Below are 19,306 nucleotides of genomic sequence, written 5' to 3' on the forward strand. Positions count from 1 at the left end.
TCTGTTTAAAGCATAGAATTTTTCACTTGCTAATATCTTCATAATCTTTACATTGACATAAAAATCACAATTATTGAAAATATACACACAAGAATTTTAGAATTTGAGAATGTAGTTGCATTTATAAGATTAAAGTAGTCACACATTTGGAAATACAGCAGCATATCTGAAGTGGAATATTACTGCAAATAATTGTGATTTCATGCTGTTTTGCTGAATGAATATTAGTGAATTAAAATATGTTGTTATATTCTTTTGTGATATTTTAATAAGGTGCACTTGGGAGTGGTAAAGCTTTTGAATAGAGGATTTTGTTATTTCTTGAATAGTTGGTCACATATCTTAATAAGAAACACCTACAAAATGCATTTAAACCTACCTTTACCAAGGATATTTTGTCAAATATCTAAATATCTAAGAGGTTTAATAATGATATTTTGATATATGTATGTCTACCAATCCATCTATTTAGATACACTTATATCCAATAACTGGTAAGACTCTAGAAATTAACCAGTGTAAAAAGACCCAATTTAAATATGAATAAAAATTTCTTTTAAACTTTTAACTATTATGTATGTAATTTTTATAACATAATTCATCTCTTTGTCAAAGTGTATTTGCATATTTACACATACAATCTTATACTTACTACACTGGATTTGAGAAGACATAGAAATCTAAAAATGTGGAAATAAAGGAAAATATATTTCTACTCTTAATCTCAACATTTTAATGCACAATTTCCTCATCATCACATATTGTCCATTTGAAATATATCTATTTCTATATTCACATATAAATATGATATATTTGTAAATATAAATATATTTCAGTATAGTATATTCAAATGTTTAATGAGTAATGTCTAGAAAATATTTTGAATATTGTATTTCCAAAATGATATACAATGTATATTATGAATAACCAAGACGCATGGCAAATTACAAATATTTAACTTTTAATATAGGTAAAATTGAACTACTGACATAATAGTTTCAAGACATCTGAAATTTCTCAATAACATATTGAACAAAAAGAAAAAATCACTCTCAAAATAATATGTAAAATTCAAGTGTTTGAAATATTGCAATATTCACTTTATAGAATTCAAATATTTTAAATTGTCTTAAGCCAATAGTATTATGAAAGATTTAACGAAATAAGAACATTTCATTCAAGTATCAGTCCCTTAAAAATGTACTGGATGCTATTTTCAATTATAGCGATATCTATAATTTCAATTTTTCATTTGCCTCAAGTTTATTACTCTAAATTCAGCTAAATTTTGCTCTTATATATTTTTACTCAAGCCAAAATACTATTGTTTGTGAATTTATGGAACAGAATAGACAATTATCCTTGGTCAAATTTCATTTAGTGAGTTATTATACTGCTTTTCTGTACATGAGATAAGATCACTTATTTTTCTTACAGTATGAATGGAATCATTGCTGATTTCCTATGCATATAAGAACTGAATTTCTTCAGATAAATCTTATGTTTCTTTTTTGCCCACAGAGACATCTGGATACTCATCAGAAGTGTAAAAATCCCAACTAGAAGAAAAAAATAAATAATTATTGTTTCTTTTTTATTTTTATTATGGACATAACAAGTTATGTTTGAAAAAAATAGCCCTTAAAATATTTCCCAAGTGTTACATAGTTCTCTATCAATTTTCCTTATTTATATTGCCTAGCATCATATACATCCTATCAATATTGCATGGTTGAATAAACATAAAAATATAGAAACTGAAATAATTCTACATTTTTTACACCCCACTGTCACATAATACTTACAAAGAAGAAATTCTTAAAATCCCTTTTAATTTTTCAATAATAGTTTTTCATATGTATATACATGGCAAAACCAATACAATATTGTAAAGTTAAATAAAATTAAAAAAAAGAAAAAAAGAAAACACTTCTTCTACACACATATATACATATAAGACGAATCACATAAATTCTAGTCTACATTTTTGTACAGTGGAACAAGAATGAATGAAATGGAAATAATATATATCCCTTCTAATAAAATGAGTTTATTACAATTTAACTTCTTTGTGTGTTAAAATGACAAGCATTCAAGATGACACATTCATGCCCCAGCCTTCCCTTCTCAGATGGGTGTGAACACTTGAAGACACAGTATGTACAAGTCTGTGTGCATACATGAGAGAGTTTAAAGTGAAGTGTGTTATTAGCACTTCTTTTTAACAAAAACTTGTTGCTTAATAAAAATATTTGGACTACATTTTCTAGTTTGGATTAACCACATTTTGGCCTCCCTGGTGGCTCAGTCAGTAAAGAATCTGCCTACAATGTGGGAGACCTGGGTTTGATCCCTGGGTTAAGATGATCCCTTGCAGGAGGAAATGGCAACCCGCTCCAGTATTCTTGCCTTGAGAATCCCATAGACGGAGGAGCCTGGCGGGCTACAGTCCATAGGGTTGCAAAAAAGTCGCACACACTGAGCGACTAAGCACAAGCACGCAACCACAATTATACAGATATGCATAGTAAACAATGTTTCAATATAATTTTATACTGATAAAAAATCCAAAATAAAAATAAAGGCAAAAAAATCCCATTGCAAACATGCCTAATTTCAGTACTATAGCAATTTGTTCTCAAAAACCACTTCTCCTAAAGGTGTATCTACTTCAATCATTAATAAACCTAGGTCTTACCTGGCAATGTTTGAGTCATGATTGTGAAACTAATCCATGATCCAATCTGTTAGATTAAAACATAAATTGACAAATATTGATAGTCAATCTAGAAATTTATTCACTTGTGAACAATTAAATAGGCATTGATTAGGTATTTTAAAAGCTTAAAACAGTGGAAAATTTTAAGTATAAATATATTTTCCAAAGTTATAATTTCATTGATAAATATGATAGTGATTAAAAAACTCATAAAACAGTATCATTTTCCTAGTAAAATGAAAGACATTATTTCAAATGTTTTTATACAATCCAGAGGCTTCTCAAGACATTTAACATGCTATTTATAAAATTTTCTTTAAATATAGATAGATATATGCACAAATACTATTTATTCTGCAGGAAAAATTGTGAGTGAAATATTCTAATTTCCTATGCCTGTAACTTCAGTTGAAATCTGTATTATAATCTATATTTCTGTCTATGTCTGTATCTACATACTAAACATACATACATATCATGCATAATCTAAAATACATGTAAGTACATAAACATATGTAGTTAGTATATTATCAAATAAAGTTCAGTTATACACATGCATATATAACATACCTCATAGGTGTAGTTAGGACATGAAACCAGGAAAAACATCCATGTAAAGGGGTTATAATTTGGACTTGGAAAACAGGCATTATTTCCTTTTAAAAAGTAGAGTACAATATCAATGATGTTTCATATTTCAAATACAATCACTTATTTATTATATAGTTCTAAATTCCCTACAATAACTATATATCATATGAAATCTCATCATATATTTATAGAAACCTGTTTTAAAAATTATTCAAAGGAGACCCAGTTTCAAATGTCATAAAATTTTGACTCAAAAAAATCCTTATAATTTTCTGACCATGTCTACAGCTATGTTGCAGTAAAATTACAGGATGCACCACAATAATCAATTCCTTAAATTTAAAAATTAAACAATATAAAAACATTATTTTCTTTATGATAATAGTTCAGCAGTATTGCCTACTGAGATTTACATTATATTTTAATACTGCTAATGTGTTTTAACAATTGCTTGCCTCTTCTTATTTTCCTTTAGTGTCAAAGAATATATTTTTGGTTGAGATTATTAAATACCTCAAAACTCTCTTTCTGTTAAATTAGTAATGATCCAGAGGGAATTTCATAAGTATGTCATTTATATCAGAGAAGTATGAAAATCTCTCATAAGAGGATTACAGTGTATATCAGAAGAGTTAATATTCAGAAAGTGAAAGTGAAGTCGCTCAGTCGTGTCTGACTCTTTGCGACCCCATGGACAGTAGCCTGCAACAGGCTCCTCCGTCCATGGGATTTTCTAGGCAAGGGTACTGGAGTGGGTTGCCATTTCCTTCTCCAGGGCATCTTCCCGACCCAGGGATCAAACCCAGGACTCTTGCATTGTAGACAGACGCTCTGAGCCACCAAGGAAGTCTCATATTCAGAAGTACCACACAAATTATTTCTGCTCAGTAATCAGGATTGTTATTTACAACTCTCATTATACTTAGCATATTGTCCTTTATTTCAGTTACTTTTTGCCTTTCAAATTTTTCAAGAAATATTTTGTATAATAAATTCATAATGATCTCGAGTTGAACTTTGAGCTGTGACATTTGTAAAAGTAAATGTGAATTATAAAATTACTGTGTATTCATAGCAAGACTTAATTAGATAACAGATCAACTAATGTCTTTTATTTAAATGCTAACATCTTAATAAAATGATAATATGCTGCTTTCAAAACTGTAAGGATTGTTGAACTATCAAAGTGAAAAATATATTAGGCAATGTGCAAATTTCATGCACTGCTTATTTCAAGATAAGGATAAATATATATGCCATTTAGTAGAACAGATTCTCTTGGTAACATTTATGTAAACACCTTTGTGTATCATTCATATATTTATCAAAAGAAAGATGATTGAGGAACCTATCCATGTTAACTGACTTTCAGAGGCAGAATGTGAACACAAGGTAATTTGGGTTAAAGCCAGTCTATGTCTGTTCAATTCCTGGAGGTATTGGAATGATCAGGGTCCACAAATACACATTTCTTCCAGATGTGGTTTGTAGATTAGATAACCAATGTGTCTTATGACACAGAAAAATATATGTATATAGATATTTTGTTCAGTGTGTTGTTTGCTATTAATCGTAATAATATGTAAGTTTAGATATTAGTACCATCCTAAAGATCAGTCCAGGGTGTTCATTGGAGGGCCTGATGTTGAAGCTGAAACTCCAGTATTTTGGTCACCTGATGTGAAGAACTGACTCATTTGAAAAGACCCTGATTCTGGGAAAGATTGAGGGCAGGAGGAGAAGGGGACAACAGAGGATGAGATGGTTGGATGGCATCACTGACACAATGGACATGGGTTTGGGTGGACTCCAAGAGTTGGTGATGGACAGGGAGGCCTGGCGTGCTGTAGGTTCATGGCGTTGCAAAGAGTCGGACACAACTGAGCGACTGAACTGAACTGAACTGAATCTAATACTTACATTCCTATGAAATGTATCTCAGTGTATAGTTTCTATTTATAACTAATCTTTTATTATATTAAAAAGTCTGAAGATTGTGTTACATTACAATGCTGCAGCTACCCAGATTCTTCCCCAGGTATAAAGGGTTTATTCCACAGCTTCTGGATTTACTGTTGGCCGAAAGCCTTTAACTTTCAGCATCCTCTGTGAAGATAACCTGGATGAAGGGAGCAAACTCATGCAAGGTCACACTCACTTTTTGGTTTACCCTTATCCATTATTGGATCAATGTGGCAAATTGATTATTTAATTCAGAACAACACTGATTGTTCAGGCCAGCTTTAGAAGGCCCCTAGGTTCATCTGATACTCTCAATGAAACTGTCTTACTCTCAATTTCATACCCAGACATGATTTCTCTCTTTTCATCTATCAAATCACCCTAACACAACTCCTGAATGCAAATCTCTGTTTCAGTGTCTGTATCACAGAAAACTGAATCTACAGTATTTGCCACAAGGAATGGCACCCAAAGCAGATACTGGAATGGCATTTAAGAGCTGAATGACCTCCTGACCAGCCTGTGCTGTGTGCCCCATTGTTGATGGCAGGGGCCAAACAAAGAACTGCTATTACAAGGTAACCTTGCAAACATAAAACCTTTTATCCTGGTCTACTGGTATTTTATGCTGTTGAAAAGGATTACTTTATTTGGTCCAATAGAATTTAGTGGTGATGCTATCAATGTTCTTGGTAAAGATAGCTAAAACTGAAATGGATAATTAGCACTTAAAAGCCAACTGTGAAAACTGGCAGGCCCCCTTGGTAGTAAATTGGATTGGCCAAAAAGTTCATTTAGATTTTCTATAAGATGTTATGGAAAACCAAAATTAACTTTTTGGCCAACCCAATATGAAACAGCTCTAATCTGCAATGAGAGAAAAGAAGAGTAAGCGAAGACCAGCCCTGGGACTTACTTGCAAGAGTAATCAAGCACCAAAGAACACACAACTCTAATCCAAACCAGGTCTGTTAAGCTAAGTCATCATTCATAGAATATTAGGCAGTACGGATTTTTATGAACTGCCTGAGCTTGTAGAAGTAGGCTGCTCTTCCCTGTTCAAAATTAGTGCACTCCCTTAGGGGAGCTAGTGATGCAATCTATAATGCATCTGACTACAAATCAGAAAAATTAACACAGCTCCTTCCTTAAAATTAATACAGAGGCTACTAAATTGCAATAAAATCCCTATCTTCCTCAACCCTCTCTTAACCTGTATGCTATAGTGTGACAGTACTAAATAACGTACTAGAGGTTATTGTGACCAAATAAGGGGAAGAAAAAAGGTTATTCCCCAAGAGTGCTACAGAACCCAGCCAGTGTGAACTAGCACATTATAGGAGAATTTAGCTGTAATTGGATTCTGCTGATGCTGGATAACAGAGAAAGTGAAGTCGCTCAGTCTTGTCCAACTCTTTGAGACCCCATGGACTGTAGCCTGCCAGACTCCTCTGTCCATGGGGTTTTCCAGGCAGGAATACTGGAGTGGATTGCCATTTCCTTCTCCAGGAGATCTTCCCGACCTAAGATGGAACCTTGGTCTCCCGCATTGTAGGAGGCAAGATATAAAAGTGGATAAGGGGTTTCTGTTATTGGAACACTCTTATGGGATATAGGCATTCAGTTCAGTCGCTCAGTTGTGTCTGACTCTTTGCGACCCCATGGACTGCAGCACGCTTGACTTCCCTGTCCATCACCAACTTCTGGAGCCTACTCAAACTCATGTCCATTGAGTTGGTGATGCCATGCAACCATCTCATCCTCTGTTGTCCCCTTCTCCTCCCACAATCAATCTTTCCCAACATCAGGGTCTTTTCAAATGAGTCAGTTATTCACATCCGGTGGCCAAAGCATTGGAGTTTCAGCTTCCATGTCAGTCCTTCCAATGAATATTCAGGATTGATTTCCTTTAGGATGGACTGGTTGGATCTCCTTCGTGTCCAAGGCACTCTCAAGAGTCTTCTCCAACACCACAGTTAAAAAGCATCTATTCTTCAGTGCTCATTTTTCTTTATAGTCCAACTCTCACATCCATACATGACTACTGGAAAAAACATAGCTTTGACTAGACAAACCTTTGTTGGCAAAGTAATGTCTCTGCTTTTTAATATGCTGTCTAATTGGTCATAGCTTTTCTTCCAAGGATCTAATGTTCTGCTAAGCTAGTACAAACACATTAACATACACCTGAAGCATGAACAAAGCAACAGTCCTCAGTAAATGAGGGGAAAAAAGTGTTGTGATTTCACTGGCAAACAGAAAAAACGTGTTGCATTGCTTAGAAAAGTGAAGGTCCTTGGGTGGATAGTCTAAATAAGGCCAAAAGGGAAGTTCCATTTCCATGGGAGGGAAAAAATGTTCCCCATTTTTCGTATTCCCATAGTATTCCCCATGTTTCATTGGAAAACCTAGAGGACACACCATTTTCCAAAGCTATAAGAAAGGTGTTAGTGCAAGGGCATCACCATTACTAAGATCAAGGTTGGCTTTCTGACATCCCAGACTGAATTTAAGTGATGTCATCTTAGAATGGGATGCCTTGTAGTAATTGGGATTAAAAGATTCTTCCCCATCTCCCAAATCGAATCCATTTCTATTTGTGGCACTTCTTATAAGCCAAAATGAATGGGAAGTTCAGAAGTTACTTGATCCACAGAAAGCAAGGCTGGTTGTAAGAACACAGTGTTCTGAAAGGTTAGAATTGATGGATACCACAAAATGAATGTCTTAATTTAGACAAAATAAATTGAGATGAATAATCCAGAGACATGAGGAAGCTAGTTCAATACAAAGTTCCCTATTTCTTTCCCAGGTTTTAGACTGAAAGGAGTTGCAAGACACTAAACTCATTGATGAAATAACAGTCTGGGACCTCAAGGAGAAAGACTGCAACATGGAAACAACTGTAGATATATAAGCATTCTCATAATCATTCATTAAAATAACTTCACTAAATGATATACTGGCATCTGTTCATGGAACTGTGTACTAGTGAGAATAGACTATGCTACATTTTAAAGACTGCTACAAGCTCAACATTCAGAAAACTAAGATCATGGCATTCGGTCCTGTCACTTCATGGCAAATAGATGGGAAAACAGTGGAATCAGTGGCTGACTTTATTTTTCTGGGCTCCAAAATCACTGCAGATGGTGATTGTAGCCATGAAATTAAAAGATACTTACTCCTTGGAAGGAAAGTTATGACCAACCTAGATAGCATATTAAAAAGCATATTATAAAGTATACATTACTTTATAAACAAAGGTCTGTCTAGTCAAGGCTGTGCTTTTTCCAGTGGTCATGTATGGATGTGAGAGTTGGACTGTGAAGAAAGCTGAGTGCCAAAGAATTGATGCTTTTGAACTGTGGTGTTGGAGAAGACTCTTGAGAATCCCTTGGACTGAAAGAAGACCCAACTAGTCCATACTAAAGGAGATGAGCCCTGGGTGTTATTGGAAGGACTGATGTTGAAGCTGAAACTCCAGTACTTTGCCCACCAGATGCGAAGAGCTGACTCATTTGGAAAGACCCTGATATTGGGTAAGATTGAGGGCAGGAGGAGAAGGGGATGAGAGGATGAGATGGTTGGATGGCATCATCGACTCAAGGGACATGAGTTTGGGTAAACTCCAGGAGTTGGTGATAGACAGGGAGGCCTGAAGTGCTGTGGTTCACAAGGTTGCAAAGAATCGAACATGACTGAGTGGCTGAACTGACAACCTGATGGCTCAATGGTTATATAATCTTCCTGCCATTGTAGGGGATATGGGTTTCATCTTTGGGTTGGAAAGATCCTCTAGAGAAGGAAATGGTAACCACTCCAGTATTTTTCCCTGGGGAATCCCATAGTCAGAGGGGTCTGGTGGGCTACAGTACATAGATTGCAAAGAATCAGACATGACTTAGTGACTAAACAGCAACAATAATCATAGTCTACTTCATAGGGCTCATTTCTCAGGCAGTGAATGAATAATTGGAATATATATAGTTTGTAGTTTGTATATCCACATTGTGCATTGATTTCTTGAGCTTTAGGGCAAGAGCTATGTCCATGGGGAAAACCAAGTGGACGTGTCTGCAATTGTACTCATTCTTTGGTAAATATAAACAATCTGCTTCCCAATGGGTGATTAGTGCTACACTGAAGATCCAAAGTATGCTTGGATGGTATTATTCATTATATCATCATTTAAGTCACTTTGCAAGCTCTGCAGAAGCCAGATGTATTTTGGAGAGTGACAGTGGAGTCCTGCAGACTTATATTATCCAACATTGCAATTGATGCACGCATGTTCAGTAGCTAAGTCATATTACTGCCAGGTTTTTTCTTGTTTTTGTTTTTGTTTTTTTTTTTTCCCTTGGTTCTTGTGTCCTTGTAGCAAAGAATTAGACTGACAGACTAGTTACAACTCAAGCAGGCAGGATTTATTAAGCAGGCAGTATTCACTGGAGGTTCTTGCCTCATCATAGCAAAGAATTGTAAGACACACTAGTTAGAGCTCAAACAGGCAATATTTGTTAAGAAGGAGGCATGCTGTACAATCTCAAGACAGGAGAGTGGACCAACTCCTGGAGGAGTGTTCTCGACTCCTTTTGGCTTCCCTTTTTATACTTTTTGTCTCTTCCACTTGGTGGTTCCTAGGGCTTGACTGGCTATTCCCCAAGCAAATTAGGGCTTTTACTGGGGACCAGTCAGGGAAGGGTGTTGGGGGCCAGAGTGAGGTACTCCGCCCATGACAAAGGTCATGAGGAAGGAGGCTCGACATATGCAAAGGCGGGATCGAACCTCAGGAGTCCCCCTGGAACTCCTCGAGTGTCTACCCCCATAACCAGAGCCTGCCTACTTTACTACTTTGTGCTCTTACCTACACCTCTGACTTTACGGGGGGCTGTCCCCCACCACCTCTTTCGGAGAAGGAGTTAACCTAGAGCTCCAGTCAATAAAAACTCTTGGGTGTGACAAGAGTGATTTAACCTACAAACTCCTCTGAAGGTTCTCTAGCCTGCCTGACAGGCTCGTCGGGACACATGTGATTGCTCACAGCCTCCCAACCAATCTTGAGAGGCACAAGATGCTTTAAACCCTCTAAAAACAGGTTCCTTAGAAAAGTTAGAAAACTATAAGTATAGTGGGCTAATTAGAAATTGTGTTGGTGAAGGGTTTTTCATTTGTTGAGCCAATGTTTGTTGCTAAGTCTCCATATCCCCTGCCCTTATACACATTAATGAATATATAGAATTAACCTTTGATATTAATCACGTTAGACCTTAGGCTAAGTAAATTCTTTCCTTAACTAAAACCCACTACACCCTCACCCTGTAGGAATGTAACTTTATTTGGGTGGCGTCTGTTTTGAGAATAATCAGCCCTGGAGAAATAAGTGTCCTGATTGACTGACCGCTGTCACAAGGAGAGGGTCGTAAATTGTCAGCAGGCCCCCCTGGCCAGAAGATGATGTAACACCCCTAAGACCTCTGTATACATTTGTGTGAAGCACCTGACTTTAATAAAAGTCAGGACTGCTGTCCCCACGTGACTTTTGTATAACATCTTAGTGTATAAAAACAGACTCTGGAAAATAAAGAATTGGGATCAGTTTCTCAAAATACTGGTCTCCCCATGTCGCTCTCTCTCTCACTCTGGCTGAGTCTCCATCTGGAGCGCGGAACCCACCATGCTTACTAATTATGCCTGGGCTTCTAAGATCCGACCGGGGAGGCCTCAGTGTCTCCTCTTCTTCGGGAGAACGGAAGGATGCCTGCGGCCTACGTAAGTGGTGCAAACTTCTTGTCTTGAAGTTTTATTGGTCTCCCGCGTAAACCAAGCTACTCAGCCTCTTTTCTCCACTGAATTTTCCTACTGAGCTATCCTTATTCTATTACTCTTTATATCTTTAATTAATATCTAATTGAAGCTATTGTATCCTGATCCTCGCCTACGCCGTCTCTCCTTCGAATACCCTGGATCAGCCGGGGCTGGTCCCCGGCAGAAGGGAAGGTAAATAGAGTGTTCAAGGCCAACCCGGGAAATAAGCCTGTTTGGGTGTGTTTTCAGGCCTGAGGTTCTCACTGTGGCTGTGGTTTTTCTTGGGCTTTTTCTCTTTCTTTCTTTGTCCATTTCATTTTTTTTTTAAATTTCTTTGTTACTTTCAAGGGCTTTTTAAACTGCTGCTTATTCTGAGTGCCATTTTGAACTCTTTTTTTCTACTCTAACTACCTAATACTACTAAGGTAGATTATTAACCCAGCCTTGGGTCTATGGATATAGACTGAATTTTTTAAAAATGTGTTTTTCCATCTCTATAACAAAGGGAGGTCAGAATAGTTTACTTTCCTTTAAAATGAGCAATAGCACAGAATTTCAGTTTTTGTTGTTGTTTTTTCTAGAATTATTACTCCCACCCTTTACCATAAAACAGTCCAAGAAGGCTCAGGCTGGGCATCTCATTGAAAATCACTGTATCAATAACATTATGCTATTCATACTGAATGAGTAAGTGGCTAGTATGTTGATGGCCTTTTTAAGACATTTGTGGTCCACAGAAAACATGGGGGTTGCTAATAAACACTACAAAGATTTAGGGACCAAATGATTGTGGGGCATCCTCTCCAAAACAGAGAAAATATAGTACAGCGTGTACCTCCTACCATTAAGAAGGAAGCAAATTGTCTTACAGGGCTTTTCCAGTTTGGCAGGTAGCATGCATATTACACACCAAGGAAATCTTTGAACTGTATACCATGGAGCACAAAAGCTATGAAAATTTAGTAGGGTTCAAGGTAGAAAATTGCAGCTGTTTCAAGTTTTATTGTAAGCACTCCTGCCCTTGGACTTATAATCAGATAGATTCTACATATTAAACTTATCAGTGATGGAAAAAGTTAAGGTGTGGAACTTATGTATAACCTGCTGGTATATAATGATGTAAAAAGATGATATTTTGCCTCTAGCATTTGGACATCTCATGATATTCCCTCAACCCAAGAACAAGGGCCATACCCATGTCCTGATAAGATCCCTTCAGGTGAGTGTCCACATCATGCTATATATAATCCTTGAAATGTTAATTGTGCCAGTTGATGGTGGAGGGAATCTAGAAGTTTGTGAAGAAGAAAACTGGTGCAAATCAGTTGTTAGACGAAGGCCATGTGCAGCAGTGAAGGCTGTGTAATTTCCCACTAATGTCTCTCTTTTAAATTTCTACTGGTAGCAGAAAGCTTTTGAGTAGTATACCCTCTGAAAGGATGGCCTTGACAAAAGAAAGCTGCCTTATCCAAGATAATTTCCTCATTCTCAGGGAGCCCCAAATCCAATCTAAATCTTTTCTAGTCATTCCAGCTTAGGCTAATTCAGAATGATTGCCCTAGTTTCAGATAACCCAACAAAAATGGCTGAGACCATCCTCGAGATAGCTTCACAACTCAGTTTCCTACTTGGCATAAATTTGTCTCTCTCTCTCTCTCTCTCTTTTTTTTCAGTACTTTGTAATAAGATTTTAAAGGCTTGTTCTATATGAAATTGTTATTTCCTGGGGAACACATTTTGTAGATCTTGCTTAAACAGTCAGTAAGAGATAGTCCCCATCCATTATTCATGCCTACAGCATATCTAAGATATAGAGATATTAGTATAAATTCCAATGAATGCATAAGTAGGGTAATAAAATCTGGAAGCAACAGAGACTCAATTAGACCTGACACAGGAACTGAGAGTTGGATAAAAATTTTATGTAAGGAAAAATAATGCAGTGTGTATGTGTGTAGATGTCTATATTTTATGATCAGAAGAGGTTTTACTCTCAGAAGAGGTCTGAGACTTGATATTATTGGAACACTAAATATAGAGAAAGGACATGCAATGACTTGAAAGTAATGAGTCCAGAGGTTCTCATCTTAGAAGACACTGCTTCCAAGAAAGGAGATAATACTTGAAGGCTTAGAGGGGAAAGAAATAAGGATACATTTCCAGGAATTGAGAAATTTAGAAAACAAAAGAGTATATGGAGAATCAAAAGACATAATGAAACATTTCATGTCCTCCAGAGCACACTTTATCCTTTAGAGACTTCACTTCATCACCACATCTGTGAAAACATTTGTTATTTCTGTTCAAGGACAATCCATACACTTACAATGAACAGAATTTGATCAATATTCACATAAAGCTTTTATTTGAATAAAATGTAAAGCAAGAATTTTCCCCAAGTGATAAAATGAATCCTCTCCAAAACAAAAGAGAAAAATTTTAACATACAGAAGCATTTGCAGATAACAGAGAATGTAGCTGTGAGGAAATCCCAGAACTCAAAAAAGATATGTATATAACAGGAAGGAAAAAGAGTTGATTGTTTTCAAGAATTAAATTGTAGGAAAAAAAAAAAGTAATATGAGTGCAACATATTTCAGTTTGCATAAGGGTGGAATGATCAATAGAATAGTGGATATTTAGTAGATGAACAAAAACAGTAAAAACAACAAAAAAAGAATGAACAAAAAGCTAAATATTGAAAGTGATAGAAATATAAAATAGAAGCAGATGTAACATGTTCACCCCACCATCTTCTCACCATCCACAATGTAACAAATCAAATTTAAACTATAATGCAAGAATAATAATACAAGAAAACTTTCTAGAACTTAAACAAGACATGAGTCAACCAACTAAAAGACTACATCATGTCTCTGGGAAAACTGGGCTTCCTGGTGGCTCAGATGGTGCTGAATCTGCCTGCAATATGAGAGAAACAGGTTTTATCCCTGGGATGGGAAGATTCCTTTGGAGAAAGAAATAAATGGCTACCCCCTCCACTATTCTTTCCTGGAGAATTCCATGGACAAAGGAACCTGGTGGGCTACACTCCATGGGATCATACAGAGTCAGACATGATCTGGAATTATCAGCTCTAAGATACATCCTACGAAATTCAGTACAAAATTAATATACTTTAGTAATAATGAAAAGTGTTCTGAGTCTCAAGGCAAAAGACCAAGCCAATTAACCAAGAAGAGATTGCATTGGCTTCTGACTTGGCAAGAACAACATACAAAGCAAATTAAAGAGTGGAGTAAAGAAACACACACACAAGTCTTCCTTACATGAACTTTTTCAGAGTTTGAGAATGTGATGATTTAAAATTTTCAAATAATGACAGCATATTCCAGGTGAAGAATCTTGAGCAAGTCACCTTGTTAGAGCCTCAGAGTAAAGAATAAACTTTTTGATGGTCATAGGCTTGTTAATGTTGATATTTTTTATAAAATTGCATTGTGATCTGCTTCTATGCTTAAAAAAAAAAATCAGACTATCAAAAGTTTTTCATCTGGACTTCACATACGTCAAAAGAAAAACCAGTAGATCTATGTATTTGGGTCAAATGAAAATAGTATTTAACCTCTTTGTTAAATGTAGGCTTTACTTCGTACAAATGCAGACAACAAACCATAATAGTATTTGCATTATTATGTTAAATTTTTTTCTGCAAGAGAAAGTACAGATAGTTTCAAGTCATATTCAGTTGTTTTATATATCCAAATGTATAATTTGCTGTCATAAACTCAATCAAAAAGTTAGTTATTAAAATATGTGAATATTATAATAAAACAGTTATGTTATTATATATAGCTCATAGATAGTCTAATATAAATTTTCTTTGTAATTTTATGAGTTACGTGAAAAAATATTCTGGAACATATTTCATATATCTACTTCTCCAGCCTGCTAGAAACTTTCAAGAAAATGTTAGGAATTTCAGGTCAATGTTAAAACAAACTTGAAGACACAAACACACTTGCAATTATAATGAAAACATGAAACCCAATTTTGTTCATCACTGCTATTTGAAATCACAATTAAATTATGTACAATGTAAAATAAATCATTGTGCTATAATTGAGCCTGAATGAGAGTATTGATTTACCAAAAATACCTTTAAATTATATAGACACTCTGTGTGTTCAATCACTCAGTCATGTCCAACTGTTTATGACCCCCATGGACTGTAGCCCACCTGGTTTCTCTGTCCATGGAACTTTCTAGGCACTGTAAATATTTTCAAATCTTTTAGCAAAATACTAAATTCAGTGTTCTCTCAGGTATTGCTATTCGACTGCCACTAAATTTGTCAAAGAAGATTCACTTTTATTAAAAAAGCTTATGAATTTTTTTTCAATCATGTTGGATTGTAACAGTTATTGTGCAAACCAGATTAAGATTGAAAGTTAAGCTAAGAAATTTGGATAATCATCAATGGATTTCACACTTCTTTACATCTTAATCATGTTTTTTTTTAAATATGCTTAAAGAAAGTATGTGTGTGTATGTGAGTGTGTGCATGTGTACACGTACACTTCATTTTAGAGAAACCATAATTAGGAACTATAATTTAGTTCAAATATTTTGAAAAATTAGACATAATAAAACAAGAATTGGGAGCACAAACCTTAAATGTTTCCAACCATTGTTTTAAAAAATAATAATTAGCATAATTCACTCTGGAGAAGATTTAAAAAGTGACTAACCTGTGTGACTGGGATGAGACAACACTACATTGATGAAATGATTTCCAGCTTCACAAATCTGCAAAACATTTCAACATTTTGGTGTCATATACTTGGGTCTCTTTTAAAAATATATTTTTAAATATTCAAATATCCATTTAATATATTCTAAAGACCCAAAAGTATACTATAAGTGTAAGAAGAAGAGATATTGTATTATAACAGTGAAAGAAGCTGTTGTAGACATATATAGAATCAGAAGAATGAGTCACATTGAGGTAGAGATTTTGAAGAAATCCTCAACCCCATTAGATAGCTATGTTCAGATTGCTTTGTTAATCAGGTCCTGTTGATTATCTGTTCTTTATTTGATACAATGGGCATATTTTTACAGCACTAAACAGGTCTTATCACTGAAGATAGATTTGGCATAGGTTTATGTATTCCAAGTTTGCTAACACAGTAGCAACCCTTCCACTTCAAGGATAGTAGTATGGTTCCCAGCTGGTCTCAGCTCAGTTTAGAAAACCTAGTATAAGCAGTACTTCCCCACACAGGCACTTGTTGTCTGTCTGTCACCTGATCCTTTAGTCATGTACACTTCACTAGTTGTTCCTGTTTAGCACGCTACAGTGGAAACAGTGACAGTTTTTTTTTTTTTTTTTTTGGGCTCCAAAATCACTGCAGATGGTGATTGCAGCCATGAATTAAAAGACGCTTACTCCTTGGAAGGAAAGATATGACCAACCTAGATAGCATATTCAAAAGCAGAGATATTATTTTGCCAACAAAGGTCCGTCTAGTCAAGGCTATGGTTTTTCCAGTGGTCATGTTTGCATGTGAGAGTTGGACTGTAAAGAAAGCTGAGCACCAAAGAATTGTTGCTTTTGAACTGTGGTGTTGAAGAAGAGTCTTGAGAGTCCCTTGGACTGCAAAGAGATCCAACCAGTCCATCCTAAAGGATATCAGTCCTGGGTATTCATTGGAAAAACTGATGCTAAAGCTGAAATTCCAGTACTTTGGCCACCTCGTGCAAAGAGTTGACTCATTGGACAAGGCCCTGATGCTGGGAGGGATTGGGGGCAGGAGGAGAAGGGGACGGCAGAGGATGAGATGGCTGGATGGCATCACTGACTCGATGGACATGAGTTTGAGTGAATTCTGGGAGTTGGTGATGGACAGGGAGGCCTGGCATGCTGCGATTCATGGGGTCGCAAAGAGTCAGACATGACTGAGCGACTGAACTGAACTGAACTGAACTGATGACCTGCTAAGAAGTTTAACTGTTAATATCTCCTGGGTTAAAGATGTTTGAATTTGCAACATGTATCCTCTGAAGATAATCCCTTTGTCTGTCATATACATTTGACATAATTTAATGCAAAGTATGTAGTCAAGATATAAGTATTATGTTATTTATAGTAGGTTATGTTATCCAAAATTTTTGTTGTTTAGAGTATCCAACTTTTCATATTACTGTATCCCATAAATTGCACATTCTTTTAACTCAGTGGCTTTAATGCTAAAATCTTTTGCAATATATCTGATATTTTTTTCTTTTCAACAATTTCTGAATGCATTTCTTCACATATACTAATAGTCATATAGATTTTATTTTCTGGGTGACTTTAACATAACTGGCATATAATTCTACTCTGTAAATTTTAGGAAAGAAATAAATTGAAAGTGAAAACAAGACTCCATTTATCATCACCTAGAACTTTGTACAAAAAGTCATTTGGAATAATCAGCTTCAATAGATTAATTCTCATAGAAGAATAATATTAGCAAATATATCAAATGTATTAAAATATTTGAAGAGTTAGAATATCATGATTGTTAGCAATCATATTTGTGCATAAAATAATTGTAGAAAAGACTTCTAGTTTTTTATTTTACCACTAGAAAGACAAAGCTAAAAATTGAATTTTCAGATTATTATTTTATATTTGAAATGATTTACACATTAATGTGATTAAGCTTGTAGGCTTTATGCTAGATGGACCTGTGTTTGAAACCTGAGTCCTTTGTTTTTCATTGTTAGAGATTAAATGATTTAGATTTATTCTGCATTGATTGCACTTCTCTAAGTTTCTGGGTCACATAGTTTCAGCATTACAAAACATGTAATTACCAAATTTAATGTTATATTTGTCTAAGTTTTAGGTAGACTACTACTAGAGCAGCCTTGTAGCACAAGGCCATAACTTGTATTTGTGTATCTTTAATCCACCACCACCATGATCACCCCCAAATATATAATATACTAACATAAGAAATATGAGAGAAGAGAATTTTAAAACTGGTAAATACACCGATTTTTTTATTTTGCTATCTACTAATTAAATATTTTTCTATATATATATATTGTATGGGAAAAATCAACTCTATATGTTTAAAGATGCTTACTTTACCATTAATTCAGCAACTCTATTGGAATTTAAAGAACAGTTGTAATATTCGTAGTTTTTACCTTAAGCACTGGTTTTCAAAGTCTAGGCAATGAATCACTCCAATATATACAGGTATCAATGCTAATAGATTGAAATAAAAGTATTTGATTTAATTTCTTCTTGGGTCAGTGATAAGATTAGGAAATTCAGTAAGTGCTATAAAACTCAGTATATAGTTTTATCACTGATTAAAATTTCAGGGCACATTAACTTTGAAACATTGGAATATTTCTCAGCATGATTCACATATTTCTCCTGAGTTGATTCTTCCCTAAATTAAATATCTTCATTTGGCGTATTATATGTTAACACAACAATTTCATAAATATTAGAGCTTGTGGGAGTTGCTAATAGTAGATTTTATTTAACACTCCTTAAATTGCAAATTATTGTTGATAATAAAATATGTGAATACTATCTACTTTGAGCCATTTATGGTTCCTAAGTAGCACATATTATGAAGGAAGTTATAGACAATCATAAATAGTAAGGAAAAACTGTTCAAATATATTTACATAAGTTATACCCAAATATTATATACAAAAGAAACATGATTTTCTTCACTATAGTAATATAAAAAACAAATATGAAAATATTTGTTGGGTTGCTCATATACAAATTGATAGTTTGCAACAATTTTACTTTTTTTTCAAAAAGTTTAATATAACTAAAAATAAGTTTATATATTTTCAACAACTTACAGAAAGAGAGATAAGCAACTCACAGATATTACCAGAATTACTGTAGTTGTGAAGAGCAAGCTGGCCTAGATTTTAAAATTGTACAACAGTCTGAATATACTTAATACTACTGAATGGTACTCTAAAAATAGTTAAGATAGTAAATCTTAAGCAATTGTTTTTACCACAATTAAAAGAAGACACTAGATAGAGTGTTCTAAGTGAGAAAGAACATTAGAATGATAAATAATAAAAATTCAAAGACTTATCTCTGAATGCTTATGGGTGGCTTAAATTTAAAAATATTCACGTGTGCTTTATTTTATATAAATTTATTGACTACTTGTTGCTCACACTAGCATTCATTTAAAAAATAGCATGGTGTTGAATGATTTAATAGTT

At 34.8% G+C, this 19,306-nt stretch overlaps 1 protein-coding gene across 3 annotated transcripts in view; it reads right to left on the reverse strand.

Moving 5' to 3' along the window:
* Positions 1 to 939: 939 nt before the first annotated feature.
* Positions 940 to 19,306, reverse strand: part of TECRL (trans-2,3-enoyl-CoA reductase like) — a 143,345-nt gene continuing 124,978 nt past the window's right edge. For 2 of the 3 annotated variants that reach the window (XM_027544615.1, XM_027544614.1), the window contains 4 exons: positions 15,793 to 15,850; positions 3,290 to 3,375; positions 2,699 to 2,744; positions 940 to 1,559 (listed from right to left, as the gene is read on the reverse strand). In XM_027544615.1, coding sequence (XP_027400416.1) covers positions 1,432 to 1,559; positions 2,699 to 2,744; positions 3,290 to 3,375; positions 15,793 to 15,850 — 318 coding nt within the window. In that variant the 3' untranslated portion in view covers positions 940 to 1,431. The remainder of the gene's footprint in view (positions 1,560 to 2,698; positions 2,745 to 3,289; positions 3,376 to 15,792; positions 15,851 to 19,306) is intronic. The other variant, XM_027544616.1, reaches the window with a different exon arrangement.

The sequence above is a fragment of the Bos indicus x Bos taurus genome, chromosome 6 (genome assembly GCF_003369695.1).
Source record: "Bos indicus x Bos taurus breed Angus x Brahman F1 hybrid chromosome 6, Bos_hybrid_MaternalHap_v2.0, whole genome shotgun sequence".
NCBI lineage: Eukaryota > Metazoa > Chordata > Mammalia > Artiodactyla > Bovidae > Bos > Bos indicus x Bos taurus.